The sequence below is a fragment of the Rousettus aegyptiacus genome, unplaced genomic scaffold (genome assembly GCF_014176215.1).
Source record: "Rousettus aegyptiacus isolate mRouAeg1 unplaced genomic scaffold, mRouAeg1.p scaffold_m13_p_6, whole genome shotgun sequence".
Lineage (NCBI taxonomy): Eukaryota > Metazoa > Chordata > Mammalia > Chiroptera > Pteropodidae > Rousettus > Rousettus aegyptiacus.
Genome location: NW_023416309.1, coordinates 42799784 through 42816893, shown reverse-complemented (window position 1 = coordinate 42816893; position 17110 = coordinate 42799784). Strand labels below are relative to the sequence as shown.

Here is a 17110-nt window from a genome sequence, read left to right as displayed (position 1 = left end):
TTCTATTGTAATTTTCAAAAAATAAAAATAAATCCACAGCATTAGTCTGTCATTTGTCTTTCCCCAATCTGAGTGAAGAAAATGTCTCTGCTTTTAACCTTCCAGGTGGCAGTGCCTCTTAGGTAGGACTTAACTGTGCTCTTTCTTTGGTGGCGTTTCTCAGAGGAGACAGCCTAAGTAGACCCAACTTTTAACTGGGCAATAATTCCTGTGAAAAACTGCTCCAGAGAGCCCAGGGTCTGGATGTCACCTGTGTGAAAGAGAAGTAGAGGTGGCATTTCTGTGCCAGTGGTCTCCAAATCTCAGCTTACGTTCTTCCCGACCCTCAGCATCTGCCTTAACCTGCTCGTCATTCTCACACATCTGTTATGAGAAGGATTCCAAAAGGAAATATACTTGACAAATAACCGAAATGGGAGAAAATAGGTGTAACTCTTTCACATACCACTCGGGAAAGTTCTCAGGAAGAAAGCTGATCTATCACCTACATGAAAAATTATTAACTCTACTGTGGTCCAGACACAGGTCAGCGATCAACACTGGAGGGCATCTGTCATGTGTCAAATGCCCACTTCCTGCTTCTCTCAAAGGGTATCCACACTCCGAATCCAACTGACCCCAAGTCACTGGCATGCGATAGGACGAGCTTTGAACGAGGGGGCATGACACCAACTGTCAATATACCCCCTAGCCAGCTGAGTGACCTGGGAGGGACATTTGTCCTCTGTGAGCCTCAGTTTCCTTCCTAATGAGGGAGAAGGGTAGAGGAAGGATTGAGATAGATCATCACTGACTCAGTTCGATCAAGTTTTATCACATGTCCATCACCAAGCTTTAATTCAAGGTCAGGAAGCAACCACCTCAAGCTTCCAAATCGGGACTAGATCATCAGTTTTGAAACTCTACGCTGTGACTGCATAGGAGGAAAAGGTGCAAAGTGTGGTCTGAAGCAAAGAAATTTGGACTGAGAGTCAAGAGTCCTGGGTACCAACCTGGCTCCTTTTCATATCTGGCTATGTGTGCTTTTTTAGCTTTCATTTTCTCACTTATAAAATCAGGCAATTGGTGATGAAAGATTCTTGACTGAGACTCCATGAACATCTTTGGTCCATGGGTGAGATTCAAGCTTTTCACAAACCCCTAAAATTATTTTCAAATTTTGCGCGCTCAAGCATATTTCTAGAAGGAAGCTCTAGAGTTTTAAACACTTTTACAAAAGTGTTTTTGAAGTTCAAAAACAATTAATAACTGCTTGCATAGGTGAAATCTATGATCTCTTCCAAGTCTAACATGCAATAATGCAAATAACAATACTGAAAAATGTGAAAACAGCAATGCTTTGGGACAAAGAGAGGAGAAACTACTCAGCTAAACCCAGTAACAGGTGCCTAAGCAGCCATCCTGATTATCAGGGTTTTGGCACTTGATTGGTGGGCACAGATTCAGGCCTGTGGACCCCTAGAGCTGGCTGGGTTTTGGGGCAACCATCACCAACGCCGAACCAGGATTCACCACATCTGCTTCCATCCTTTGCTGAGCGTATTTAAAGACTGGAGGTTGGAGAGAGAAGGGGTGTGCCTGAGAGCTGTGATGCTAAGAATCTGAATCAAAGCTGCTCCGCTTTGAGCAGCATAAACCATCAGCATGCTAAGCCATGGCGTGGACTCTACCAACCTGGATTCACAGATCAGGGACCTCTGTGCAATGATTTGAAGCTCATCTGTGAGCTCACTCACTGCAGAAAGGGTTTGCAAAACCATTGGGGAATGCAAATCAGTTTGCAGGAGGAGAGTTTGGGAGTGACATTTTCAGCCTTTGAGAAACATTGAAATAGCCTTGTATAACCCTGGTGTGTTTATTGAGGCCAGGCCTGCCTAATTTTCTAAACAGCGGTGCCTTCCTAGCTGGGGAAAGATCACCTCTCCTCAAAGCCAATATATTGTACAGCACTTATTTTCTAAAACTGTCCACTTTTGCATGGAATCCAGGAGCCCTCTTTCTAGTAGGTCTCCATGATCAAAGTCTGACCACGCGTCCTGAGGAAAGACAGAGAAGCACAGGGTCTGGAGCCAGGTCGGCTCTGTTGGTGACTCAAAAGCAGCTCTGGATCAAGACAACGAATCCAGGAGCTTTCTACACTTCCCTTGGCAGAAACAACTCCCCATTCATGAAGAGCACTCTGAAAACAGACCAGCAAGAGGGAGGCTAAAGAAGGACTCAGCTCTGGTGTCGAGCAGACCCATTCTCAAACCCTAGATCCACCGTTTACTGCTGTCTGACTTCAGGCTAGAAATTTGCTAATCTTACTGTGTTTCAGCGTTTTCACCCGTGAAATGGGCGCAATGAAAATTTCTACCCCGTAGATTCATTTTGAGGGTACATGAGCTGAGGTGTGTAAAGCGCTCAGCACCAACCCTGGCACAGAGGAATCCCGTATGCAGTTACGAAGTTTTACCATTGTTGCTTTTTTTGTTGTTATTATTATGATCACTGCTACTTCTATCAAGGCTATTGCTAGAATTACAAACAGTGTCTGTAATGATCTTGGCACATAAAACAGGTCCTCTATAGGCAATTCCATGGCTATTGATTTGGTGTTTTTTTCTTAACTCCTGGCCCTGGGCAGGCCTGCTACCCCGCAGGGGGTGCTCCAGACCCATTGACTTCTCTTACCTTCCTTTTGTTGGTGGGATTGACATACAGGTAACTGAGGACAGTCTTCAAACCCACTTTGTCGTTCAGCTTTTCATAGGTGGTGCCATAATTCGTTGATCTGTAGGTAAGAGAGAATGGAAAAGATTGCGTTACCAGACCAGGGATCGTGTTTAAAGGGGAGCCAGGCTCTCCTTGGACCAGCACCTTTGTTCCCAAATTACATTAGTGCTTAAAAGTGTTTTTTTCAGAGATAAAAGGCCCCATTAATTTTAGAAGAGCAATTAGACTAATGCATCTACTTACTACCTAAGCTCTCTTGCCTTTGCTCCCAGCCTTTCTCAGAGACCTACTTTTCTGCCCTTTTATGAAGATGTACTGAGAAAAAAGCTTCAGGAGAGGGCCTGCCTCCCACGTGCTCAGCCCTCTGGTTCTCTGCACAGCGCTGTTGGGGGCCACGGGTTCTCACCAGCGGGAGCTGTGCAAGGAGGCCACAGGGAGAAAGGCCAGAACATCACCTGAGGTCAGTGGGGTGCAATCACCTTTATGCCCCCTCCACTGAGCTTGAAGCAAGGGAACCCTCAGACAGGCAGGAAGTGCCTTATCCGAGAGCATGGGAGGACCAATAGCCAAATCAGGCCACACCAGGTAGAGAGGGATGCTTCTACATAGGAGCAGCAGTGCGTCAGAGTGAGGAGCCAATGACACTGAACCGCTTGCCAATAGTTTATCATTCCAATTATCGTGCTGGCTACTGCTCCTCATTTGGGCCTAATTTGCAGGGTTCTGACCTTATACCAAAACAGAGAACAAAGCAGGCCAACTCCTAGGCTCCTTCCTGTCCATTTAGCCTTTCCGTGGTGGAGGAAGGAGAGCGGATGTCAAATAGTGAGATTCCTGTAGTCAAACTCCCATCCCCTTTTCCCCTCCCTTCCCCACCCTCTACCTCCTTCTGTTTCAAACCACCGGTATCATCAAGTTCTCCTCCCCTTTCTGTTATTGCCTTCCTGGGCTAGACTCACAAAACTTCTCACACTTGAACTTTAGAAAGCCACAGAGGTCAGTTTATTTTTTCTATGGTCAACTGACCTCATGAGAGCCTTCATTCTGACTCAAATCTCAGTTCCCGACTCTAGCTATGTACCCACCCCACCCCAGTAACTTTTCCTTGAGCCTTCACCCACCTTCCGATTCGAATCTGCTCTTGCCTTGACCCACAGACTAGCTTTATAAACACTGTGGCCAAACTCTATGATGACCTTTAGAAATTATCACCATCCTCATCCAAAATTCCATGTGCCCAGACCCACCTTCACCTCTGTTAAGACTTCACTAGCCCTCTTCCCAATCATATGTCTCCTCTCTGTCAGAACTAATGTCCTCATCCACTATGTATCCATAGCACACTGTACACGCCTCTTTTTGACTCCTCCATCTTGTCGCTACTGTTTTTGTTATTTTGTTTGTTTTTTGTTTTTATGTTCTGTTTCCCCAAGCACAATGTAAACATCTCCAGGGCAACGAACTTCAGAGAACACTATGGCAAGAGGAAAGAACGTGAACTTTGGGTATGGTAAAATCTCCATTGCATTCCCCAATCTGCAGCTCTCTGGTTGCATGACCGTGTGCAAGTTACTCAGTCTGTTGGAACCTTGGCTTTCTTCTCTGAAAAAAATGGAGAGAATTTAATCTCACAAGGAGGTTGTGAGGATGAAAAAATATACCTTGTGGAAAACCTCCTAAAGGTTGTAGGAATACTAAAATGTTAAAAAAAAATTTTTTTTTCAAAGAACATTCACTTCTCTTTCCCCCAAAATGTATAGAACCAGGCCTTATACATCATGCACACTCAGTACATTTTATTAAATAAACAAATGTCAGTATTTCAAATCTCTCCCTAGGCTAATGTCTCCACGTGGTCATTGGTTCTGCTAACTTTAATAATCAGACTCCCCAAAGGTGACTGCTTCTGTCTCCTACCTACCTCTGTACCTTTATCTCTCAAACCCACTCAGTTTCTAAATCTTAATGATTCTGTCTCCTCAATAACTTAGACCCCTGGTCTTTCCATCCTCACTCCAATGTATGGCTCATGCTATAGTCTCTCAATCAGATGCTCCCCTTCCAATCTTACCCCTCTCCCACCATGCTCTATGGCACAGAGGATATGCTATCATCAAGTTATACTTCAACCACCCACATAGGTCTACCTCAGTCCCTGGTAGTAATTGCTTACTGCTTACATACTGTGAAATTGTATTTTCCAAGCTTAGCCCTGTAAAATCTGGCTTCGGCCTCCTTTACTAGACTTATTCCCAACCACTTGGTCCTGTGCCCCTTTCTCTCCAGCCTCACTAAACTTTCTTGAATGTCTTGCATTTTCAGCCCCCTCCGTTTCCACATACATCATTCCGTTTGCCTGAACTATGCATGCCCTGTTTTCCTCTCCTTGGTAAATCTCTCTTTAACCTTCAACACTCAATTTCAATATCAACCTCCTTCCAACTTTCCCACAGGAACATTAATCACAATTCCCTTTGTGTTCTCCTACCATCTCATACATATTTCTACTTCAGCGTTAATCCTACTGTTTTAGTCATACCATTTTTATTCTGGGACTTCTTCCTTGACTGTAACTCCCTAAGGGCAATGACTATTTCTTATAATAGCCCAGATGCCTTGCACCATGTCTAGTACGAAGCAAATGATGAATGTATTATTTTTGTATTGTTTCATTTTGTCCTTATGTGAAAGAATAAATGAATGAATGAATGAATGAATGAGCATGTTTACCCAAACCTACTCACAAATTCTTGACCAACTGCTAATGTCTACTGGCCACTCGATGCATGTCATACTTAGAAAATGCGCTTGACCTTTTGATGGCTGCACACCTGCCACAGAATGGTAGGATCTCGCAGGGTCTGGTGCCAGGGAAGGATCTATAGTTTCCTGGAACTTAAGCATTAAGGTTAAATGACTGATCACCTTGAGCTCCTACCCTACACAGGACAGGGAAGTAGACAGGCCACAATCTCTAGAAGCTGTCAGTTGCATATCTCTCTTAATCCAAATAAAACATTTCATAGAATGAATTTTTTCTTGACTGTACACTTTTAAAGACATAAAGACATCAGCGTGTGGGAAAGGAGCTCTGAACCCTGACTCTGGAAACCTAGCCTCTAGAAATGATTCTAAAATATACTCTAAGTGTTACCCTGGACAAGCCAATTTTCTTAGCCTGTGAAAGAAAAAATTATTCTGACATTTGTTAAAATAGTAAGGCAGACTTCATTCAGGGCTATTGCAATAGGCAGAGGAACTACAGTGAAGGGGGTTGCAGTAGGAGATAGAGATTGGGCTCAACTCTAAATACAACCAGGAAAAGCAGGAATTTATGGCCAAACAGAAAGGTTGGGGTCAGCAGATGAAAAATTGGTAAGAAGGTGGGCTCATTCTTTGCTAAACTGACTTGACAGGATCTTTCTGAAGGCAGGCCAGGGTGATCAGGCATCACCTGGGGCACGGTGCAGAGTGAGGCATTTCCTCAGATCTAAAGCATAATGAGATATGGACGGTGGGGGATTCTGGCTACACTGGCCATAGGCTCTTGAGGACATATCCAAGGACAAGGCCTAGCTGAAAAAGAGCTCAGAGGATCCTGACTAGAGTTTGGTCAAGAAGAAAATCTTTGTCAAGCCCTGATCCACCAGTGACACAAGAGATATTCATAAGGCTCCTTCCGGATCTTAAATCTTATTATCCCAGCAACATAGAGCTAAGCTATGTTTTCCAACTAGTGACTTTTCTTTATTCTATACGTAACAAACATCTTACTTACTTCTAAGAGCTAAATTCTCCGGGCTCCCTGCATGACTTATGTCACAACAAATTTCCTTCCAGAATCCAAATAACTCTCATCAAAGGTAGTATGCTTAGCAACACACATATTCCCTCTTTCTGCAAGCTATACAACAGAGTCACACTGATTTCATTGTTTTCCCGAAGTGGTCACTGAGAGTAGCGACTTCCCAACAAAGTATATTCCAAAACATTTCAGCCTCCCCTATGCCTCGGGTAGTTTCTGCTCGTTCAGGCAGGCAGAGACAAGTCTCACTCACTAAAGACACCTCAAGTTACCAGCGAGCCTATGGGACCAAAGGTGACTTGGACTCTGTCCTTTCCAGCAGGGCCTCTGGACAGTGAATTGAGCACAGAAGTCCTGAGGACCCACTTTGCCTGGGGTGCAGGTGCGGGGCAGGAGGAGGAGGGCCTCGGACCCACTGCCAGAGGCAGCTGTGCCTGCGGAACTCACTTTAACAAGGTGACGTACCATCCTCCACCTTGTGACTCCCGACATCTGCCAGCAGGGTCACTTAGAGGGAAGAGGCTCATCTCCCTCGTTTAAAAGTTAGTCTCTCAAATTTTGACACCGGGATAAAATGTTCAGGTGTGGTCAGAGAGCTGGAACCACGACACACACGCATCAAGCACCGACCATGGGCCTGGTGCCATTTTGAATTGCTCAGTATACACAGCCAACCTGGAAGACAGCAAGTGAGAGGTCCAAGGCTTCCAGCCTCTGTGCCTTGGCTCACGCTACTCCAATTCCAGAAGGTAGATTTTTCCATTGGGGTGTGTGTGTGTGTGTGTGCGTGCGCACATGCGCATGAGTGTGCATGTCTCTCTCCTTCTTTGTCTTTTTTATGAATTATTCCCAGCACATAAGAAAGTACAATGAATGCCAATCATGTGCCCAGTACTAAGATTTAACAAATATTTGTGTTTATAAACAACCTTGTCGAGTTTTTATATTTACATAAATTTTATCTTACACAATATGTTCTGAGGCTTGTATTTTTTGCCAAACGTTCAGTTTTGGGCATTTATCCATGTTGACACACTTAGCCATAATTCATTCAGCTAAACTGCCATAGAGCATTGTAGCTTATAAATAAACCACTGTCTATCTTTCAACCACTGATACATTTTTCTTTTAAAGTTTGCCATTATAGACAAATATGTCAATGAACATTCTTATATATGGTTTCTTGTACATTTATGAAGAAAAGTTTTCTGGGGAAACATCTCAATGTGCAATTACTGTTTCACACTCTATGTATCACTTCTCCTTTGCTAGTTATTGACAAAATTTTCTCCAAGGAGACTGTCCCTTCAAAGAGACGCTCCCTTGCTCTCTGGCTCCAGCAACTGGGGCCTTCTTCATTCTCAGAGCCTGAGTCCAGAACTCCTGACTAGTCTCGTCCCAGCTCTCTCTTTATCCAGAGTCCTGAATTTCGAAGTATCTGAACCCAGCCAGCAGCTGGGGCCCTGGATCCTGGCCTCATGAGCACCATCCCTGGTCTTCCCATTTGCATCCCTGTAGGTCACCTGCTCTATGGCTCCTCTGCCTGCCCAACAACCTGCTAGTTGTCTGTCTGGCTTCCTAGCCAATGATTGCTCACACCACCCCCCAGGTACCTCTGATGCTGACCGGCAGACTGGATGCTCTTGCCCTTCAACCTCCCAGAGGTGGGCAGGTCAACTCCAGGATGCTGACTCCTAGTCAGACCCCTTCAACCATTTGGGAAGTCTTATCCCTTCCAGATGGGCTTCAGGAGAGCTCCACACAGGTGGCACATTCCGGGAAGACCACCCTGCCTAATGTACCATAACCCTGGCTGTTCTACAAGGCCACTCTGTCGGTGACGGTTTCCGGAGTTGAGCTGTGAATATGGTACACTTTCATCCACCCGGCAAGCTCCCACTCCTTTAGGGAGCTTCTGGGGGAGAGGCTGGTGGCAACAAGCATATGGGCTGCTATTTTTAAAGTAAAAGAACAGAGAAGAAAAACTTCCAACCGACGTAGCCGAGCCAGCTTCCCGGCAGAGCTGAGCTGGAGCTCCACGCCCCCATTCCCAACGTCGGGGTCCTGCAGAGGAGAGAGGATGCCGGAAGGCCCTCTGCCAGGTGTTGCCGGTCGCCCAGATGTTCGGGGGCGGGGCAGGCACACCGCTGTCCTCATCCAGCCAGTGCTTTCTTCTTCTGCTCCCTCCTCCTTCCCTTTAAACCCTTGCCCTTGAGAGAGAACTGGAAAATTACCAGCCTTTTACTCTTCGATTCTCCTATCAGTCTCTCATCTTATCGATGGAGTCCCTTCTGGGTGACATAACCTAAAATTAGCAAAGACCACAGTCATGAGAGTTCCTTGTCCCGTCAGCCATTACACTTTGTTTTGTTTGTTCCTTAACATATATCTATGTATTATCTATGTTGGCATCTTCCACGTGCCAGGCACTGGGCTTTACTTCCCCGTTATGGACACTTAAGAGTAACTCTAGCTCAAGTTAGCAAACTTTTTTTTCTGTAAAAGAGCTGGATAGACAATACTTTAGATTATGCCAGTCTTTGTCATACCTACTCAACTCTGCCCTTGTAGTTCAAAAAAACAAAAACAAAACAAAACCAAAAAAGAAAACCCCACAATATGTAAATACATGGGTGTGGCTATGTTACAATTAAACCATATTTACAAGAGCAGGAAGTACACAACTTTGTGGCCACTGCCCCATCTGACTGCAACATCAGCCACTACTACTGTCTCCACTACCACCCAGGCACCCCATTATGACTCTGTCTCCAAGACAACTTCCCAAGATTCCTTTCGCGGTTGTCGGTGCCCTACCTCACCCTCCCCTGCCCCTGCCTGGTTGCTGTGTCACGTCAAAACACCTGCCTAGGTCTGGTATTAAAAGCCATTAAAGCCTTCATGGTCTGCCCACTTTCATGGTCATTACCTCCCATTTGCCACTCTCCCAATGAGCTTATGGCTGGCAATTGTCCAGATTTTCTCCTGTTTGACTCCCAGTTCCAGGGTTAATTCCATTGTGGAGACTTTTCCTACAACTTCAGCCTATACCCTCCTCTGCATTCATCCCAACGGCACCTAGGAGATCCCCCATTTATTCTCTAAATAAGCATATGTGCTTTTTTACTCTTTTCGGCAAATGCCAAAACCTCCTTAAAAGTAAAATAATAAGTGAAATGTATCTTGAATCTCTGAAACTACAGAGTATAGCTCTCGGGAGAGAAAACAGAGAAGACAGGAGCAGCGCAAAGACAACTAGAGCTGTAAGAATGAGATGTGAGCTTCACTTCTATGACCCTCAGCTCGGACAATAGGGTTGTCGTCGTGAGGACTCAGTGAAGAGCAGTAAGATGCCTGGCTTAGCCTCTGATGAAAGCCCTCATTCCATAAATGCTTATGGCTGTCATTTTTTATGAATACCCCAGACTGTATTTTCCTCAAGGGCAGTCACGTTGTTTTTTTTATTCCCTTGATTTAGACTTCTTAAACTTAACAGAGGGTGACGCAAAGGGATGCCCACTAAATCATTAAAGAATCTTTAGCCACTATTTCCAACTGGCACCATGATAGTACAATACAGCCAGCTGCCTGGGAAGCAAAAGACAGAAACCATGCTTCCCCAGTGCCAGGCCTTGGGAAGCACCCACCAGCTGTTCGCCCTGAGTGTATTCTACTGAGAGTCAACAGTCGAAGCCCACCGGCAGTTAGAGGCTCCATTGTGTGGTGAACCACAGCCCATTCCAAGGTCGGGGTCAGGGGTTTCCACGGCACAGCTCCAGACCAATGGCTGCTCAGAGAGTTTCTCTAATTGAAATGGAAAAACCGTTGATGCTTCCCTGTGGCCTGTTCCACTCCTAATCTTGGGGCCAATGCCTAAAGCCATGTTAATTTATATCTTTGCAATGGCAGAAGCCCAGCCTAACCACAAATAACCAGCCATATAACTAATAAACAGACCTCAAGCCAAAAGCAAATGATTTAAGTAGTTTCATTTTCCAAGTGGCTTGGGCTCCCACCCTCTGCTTCAGAAAAAAACAGGAAGGCAGAGGCACACAGAGGTCTCACTGACCTCTTCACGTTATCTGACTCCTCAGCTACATTATCTAGTCTCACGAAGTGAGGCGCAATGATACAGGATAATTAGTCTCTAAGTCTTCCTGTCCCAGCTATTTGAATGAGAGCCATCGCTGGGTTCCAAATTCAGAAAATTAGAGATTAGCTAACTCTGGAAACCAGATCATGCAGAACTCATGGTTTAGAGAAGATAAAATGTAGACCCAACAGCAGCAGGATCCCGACACAGATATAAAAGAGAAAGCTGGGGTGTGTAGTGCTGGCCAAACTTTGTGATCCTCGATCTTTCTCACTGTGTGAGCACTTCTGTTCTTACTCAACAATATCAGTTCATACAATAGGGTTATTGGACTGTTATCCTGAGGATTCAAAATGCTAAAAGGTCTCAAACCTATCAGCCAAGAGGCCTGTTTGTGTCATACAGGTGAGGGGAGGAAAGCCCTCCAGAGAAAAGAAAATATGAGCTGACCCCCAAGAAGATGTGACATCCCACAATTCACTGCACCTTTGTTCATATGAACATAATGGAATGGCAAGCTGTAGGAGGTATCATTAGGGGAAAGGCTAAATAAAATATAGAGTATTTTACACACACACACACACACACACACACACACACACGTTATAACAGCATTAAAGTATAAGATAGATATCTGGAAATGTCTCTAAGAAATATTACTAAATGAAAAAGGCTACTGAATAATAATATGTTAAATATAAAAACAACATACCAGAAAAAAAAAAACACAAAACAACAGGTTTATATGTGTGTACACACGTGCATTTTAGAAATTCTAGAGGAATATCCAAATTACTGGTAATAGAATTAACTCAGGGTAGGAGACTGGGGATGGGCTATAGAGACCTGAGTTTATTTGTTATGTTCTGAAACAAAAACGTATCCATGCATCACTCCTGTAGTTAAAAATAATAGCAATAAAGTGAATTGTCACTGAGCAGTTACAATGCAGATCAGTAAATTAACACATCTGTAAAAAACTCTATTACAGATAACTATTTGCATTCAAAAAGGCAGCCCAAAAGAATCATAAGAGGATTCATTTCAGAGTCAAGCAGATTTTGTTTCAAACCCAGCCTGTGGAACCTCAGGCTAGTTACATAAGTCTCATGTTTCATATCTGCTCAATGGGAATATAAATACTGACTTCTTAGGATTATTGTGATGCTTAAATAGCCATGATAGCATGAAAGTTCACTATCAGTTGTTGGGATACCCCCATGCAAGAGCAATAATGTAATCACGAGGAGAAATTGTCCCATACATTTCTGAGCAAACAACAGCTGAGTTATAGTTTAACATAAGCACCAGTGAACAGTTAATGCCATCTCATTACCACCATAGCAGCACTAAGCCTCCAAAAGGCGCATGGGAAGATGGAGGGGTTGCCGCACATAATCAGAGATAGCCTCCAGCAGGTGGCCAAAACTTGCAAATTAAAGTCTAGGGAAAACCAGACTCGAATTTTTTCACTAAGTTTTCCTGGGGAAAAAAAATAATGAGGCATGAATTAGAAAGTTCTGGACAGTTTTAGCAAGGCACTTCTGCCTGGGAAGTGGATGTTTACCATTTCCCTTTAAAAATACATGCAGCCGGTTGGGTGCCTCTGACATGCATGTAATTATGTCTGTTTGTAGACATCCAGAAACCCTGGGACAAAATGGATAGCTGCCTAATGGAGAAATGTGAACTGATGGACAGCCTTCCAACCATCTCTCCAACCTAGAGGAGCTAAATTTGGTGTTCCATTCAATTATAAATCTTTTTCCTCTCAGGGATAAGCACAACGCCTTACATGAGGTAGGCACTCGATGCATTGATTAATTATTTTGTCAATTAATGTGAGTCAGCTCTGGAGAGGAGCGAGCATCTTCTGCAGCTTCTTTCCTCCGTGAATGAAGCCCCTCATCTCGCCTGCCTCTGGTTTCCTAGCCCTCGGCACTGTGTCATTCTCAGGGAGCACTGCACTTGCTCTCTGAGAATATACTTCTCTTCCCTTCTGCTGTTGTTTTATGTCGTTATTTAACTTTCTGTGCATGAGGCTTCTTTCTCCACATGGAATAAGTTCTCTGAGGTCAAGGGACTACCTTGGATGTCTCTTTTAACCCCTACAGCATGCTGGATAATGCCGCGTGCAGAGCAGATACGCAAACTGAGCACATGTACTCCGGGGACTGAAATAGTCACATTCAGACACATCCTCTTGTGATCGTGAAAATGTTTTGCTGTGAGAAACTAACAACAAAGCAGATGTTCCTTCCTGTGGCGCTGGTTCTATCAGTTGTCCTACTGGTCATTCAGAGGAGAAAGAAGACTGAAGTCTTTCCACACCTGACAGATAAAAAGAAGAAATCCCCAGATACCAAACGGCAGCTCTTCTCTGAGGCTCTTATTCCATCGTCGCCCCACCTCCTGATGGTCCTGGAAGCCCAAAGTCTCCTTTTTCTCTTTCTTTAAAAGAAATATACATTGATTGCTATGCTCCCAGCGCTATGTCAGTTGCACAACATTATTTAAACAATTGCCTTGTTGGATCCCACATTCTACACTCAAAACACTCTTGACAACAGACCAGAGCTGTAGGGCATGAAAATCAATTTCGGTTTTTCTAAGCTTTCTTTTGAAAGGCTAAATAGGAAAAATCAATTAGCTATAAGTTGGGTTTATACTCAAGTCACAGAGTATATAACTTAAACCATAACTGTGGCTCTTCGAGAAACACCCCTGAAAGATTTGAGGTAGCACTCACCTGAATTCCAGGTAGCACGTGCTGGCTTAGGAGACTTGTTCCCAGGGCCTTAGCTAAAAGGAATGCCATACTCTAAGGTCTTTTTAAAAGATAAAAGTACTATAAATATATGGTACTTTCTGAAATATCAGAAAATATAGAAAATGATAATGTGCAATATAGACATCAATGAAAGCCACACTGTACAGAGAAAAACCGTTAACATTTTGGTGATGTTTCTCTAATCCGTGTGCATGTGTGTATTTATAAAATTTGGAGTCATTCTCTGTATGGTTTATTGTTTTGCTTTTTCAATTAATATATTTTCAGCATTTCTCTCATGTTATTAAATGTTCTTCAAAAAATCATTTTTAAAGCCTTATAACATTCTGATGTATAAATGTATCATAATTTACTTTAAATCTCTTCTTGGACAATTGGTCGGTTTCCAGCCAAATTTTTACATTAAATAACATTAGTGTATATTTTTGTACATAAATCTTTGTATGTACATTTATTTGTTTCCTTAGAACAAATTCATGTAAGTGTAATCATTAATTCAAAGGATAAAAATTGTCATTAAAGCTCTTCTTATAAACTGTCCTACATAAATATTCTGGTCAATTCATACTTCTACTAACAATATATGGGAGTACCAATTTTCCTGCATACTTGCCAACATTGGACATTATCATTTTGAAGTTTCCAGACACAGGTGTTCTAAGATGCCTTGACTCCGAAGCATTATAAAAACATGTGAGACCTTTATTGTGTCTTCACATCAGAATTCCATATTGTTAAAAGTGGTTCTCAAACTTTTATGATAGAGGACTGACTCCTTCATACTTTTAAAAAGTATTGAGGACCTAAGAGATTTAATTCACACGTTATATCTATCAATGCATAATACACTAGAAATGACATCTGATAAAATTTTAAACTACTTCATTTTAAAATGAATAACACATAAATTACATAATTTTATGAAAAACAACAATAGTCTCCAAAACAAAAACAATTTAGTGAGAAAGAATGGCATTGTTTTACATTGTTTCGTAAAGCCTTTACTATCTGGCTTAGACTGGATTCTCGTATCTATTCCTACATTTAATGTGTTACGATATCACATAAGTCATGCAGCTTCTAGAAAACTCCACTGCACACTTTTGGAAAAATGAGAATTGACAAGAGCAAATAACATTTTATTATTTATTAGAAAACAATTTTAACTTCATTTACCCTCTGAAAGGGGCATGTACGTCTCCTCGGGGTTCCAGAACCAAGAATTGCTGCTCTAAGCCAAACAACTACTGGATCCCAAGAGGATTGCAACGTACAAGAAGCTTTTGTATTTTCTCTTCATTAAAAGATATGGATGTCTCACAGATCCCCGTCACTTCAAACACTGTTCTTGTCCAGACCCTCGAAAGTTCGACTCCGGCATGCTGTGTGAGGCTTTCTCGTCTACCCTGACCTCCAGCGAACTTGCCTTTCTCTGATTCCCTACCACTTTATATCGCTGTGGCACAATTTGGCCTACACCTCTGCTTTTCATAGTCTCTTGTCCCCACCAAAACTCTAAGCATCTTGAGGTCAGGGATCAAGCCTTTGGCGTACACTTGGGCTCAGTAATTGATTTCTCGGAAGGGTGTCACCCTAAATCACTGTGGCATTTAAGTAACTGGCATTTGCATATTGCTCTATACAAAACATTTTCTCTTGAAATATTTCATTTAATTCTCACAATGATCCTTTGACATAGGTAGTTTATCTCTGTCATAAAAATGAGGAAATACTCAGAGATGTTAAGTGGTAGTAAATGACAGTGCTCAAACTCCAGACCTCGGCAACAGATTTTAAATCCCATATGCGCTTGACTACAACGCTTAGTTTCTTATTTAAGCAGTGGTAACTGAGCATGTGCTTCACGAAGTATCACACGGTATGGGTTTCACTGACTCATCCTTTCAGAGGATCTCTGAAGGCATTTCTCACTAGGAGGCATTACAGATATTAAAAGGGAGTCAAAATTAGGCTAAAATTCCTACTCTCCCACTTACTAACAGCATGGCACTAGGCATATTGCCTTAGCTTTCTGAGACTCAGTTTCTCCATCTCTAATATAGGCATAATCATTGCCGCCAGGCAGAGTTACAGTGAGAATCTAATGCAAAAACCTACATAAAGCAGAGTTAGTTCCTTGATATACTTTTATTCCTTCCTAAGGCCATCTTACCACCATTCCCTACTTCCCCTCTGGAAAACAAGAATGGCTTCCTGAATGAAGGCAGGAACTTCCTATAGTCTGAGCGATCTACTGAACAGAAAGTTATTTTATCCTAGATACATAGATCTGGGGTCTTTGGAACATAAAAGCCTCAGAATCCCATGCCAAAGTATCTCTGGAAAGAGAAGACAGTGATTTGGTTTGGTTTTGTTGTTTTGTTTTTACCCAAAAGACATTCATTACCAATCCATTTGAGAACATGTAAGGTCCCTGGCTTTGGAAACTAGTCCCCCCAATGGCCCACTCCCTTGAGCATACACAGACATTTTCAGAACCATGTCTTTCAGAGTTACTGGAACTCAGCACCTTCCCCGAGATGGTTGCTCCTCTGAATGAAAGGTAATGCTCAATTAGGCAAGTTGAGGTGCTAAGAAGAGCCAGATTCCTAGTTGGGAACAGAATGTCTCTCAGCCCCTTAACAGACACCAGCACTGGCAGCAACATGATGCTATTGAATGTCTCCAGTGGCTCAAACTTAAGTGTTCAGCAAGCCTATAGGTTCTGGTCTATTGGGTTTCCAAAATCTTGTTGTTACTGACACTCCTTGTTTCTAACCCAAAACAATGATTCACAGTTTGATTACTCTCCTCCTTTGTAAAATGAGAGGGTTGGAATTAATGATCTCAAAAGTCCCTGACATCTCCAACCTTCTGTGAATCTGATTTAGCTCCAAATGGTTTCTGGTTGCTTCCAAAATGCAGATATATGCTCTAGGGATCCAAATCTGCCATCACTGAGGGCACTGAGGTTCTACAAAACTGCCTGAGCCAGAGAACATCCTTGGAATAAGTGTTCGGCTTCCCAAATGTCTAGCAGCCTATGGACAACTCAACACCTGGATGGGCAAAATGACATAGTACAGAGGTGAAATTTTGATATTGTCCTCTTCTGGAGAGATTAGAGGTAAGGGAAAAAGCTAAGAGAGGGAAGTGGTGATTAGGGAAAAGACTCATAACACAAGGGCCCCTAGTGTCCAGTCCCTGACACTCAATCACTATTTTTAATGAATAAATGAATAGAGAATAAATGAGTAGGAAGCAGCTAGACTAAGCGTGATAAGATAGCAGAGTGGTTAAGTACCTAAGTTTTAGAGTCAAGAGACATGGTGGTTTCAAGGCTTGGGTCCACACCTCTCACTAACTACATGAGCTTGGGCAGCTCACTTAACCCCTTTGAACTTCAGTTTTGTCATCTATAAAACTGGCAAAGCTATCTAAATTAAGCAACTCACAGGTCTGAGAAGTCAATGAAGAAATCAGTGAGGAAATGCACATAAAGCATTTATCACAATATCGGGCATATTACAGGTTCTTAATAAATGATGGCCATAATTAATATGATGAAGATGATGATGACAATGATGACAACGACGATGATGATGATGATGGAGACAACAATATTTGTGTTAGAGGAGCTCAGAGAAAAGGAAGAAAGACTCCATGGAAGTAGTGAGCTTTAAGGAAAAGGCAGAATATTGAGAGG

General features: G+C 42.8%; 1 protein-coding gene across 3 annotated transcripts in view; it reads right to left on the bottom strand.

The window, feature by feature from the left end:
* Positions 1–17110, bottom strand: part of SORCS3 (sortilin related VPS10 domain containing receptor 3) — a 513788-nt gene that overhangs the window by 278973 nt on the left and 217705 nt on the right. For all 3 annotated transcript variants that reach the window (XM_016144038.2, XM_036222121.1, XM_036222120.1), the window contains exon 3: positions 2674–2773. In XM_016144038.2, the coding sequence (XP_015999524.2) occupies positions 2674–2773 (100 nt within the window). The remainder of the gene's footprint in view (positions 1–2673; positions 2774–17110) is intronic.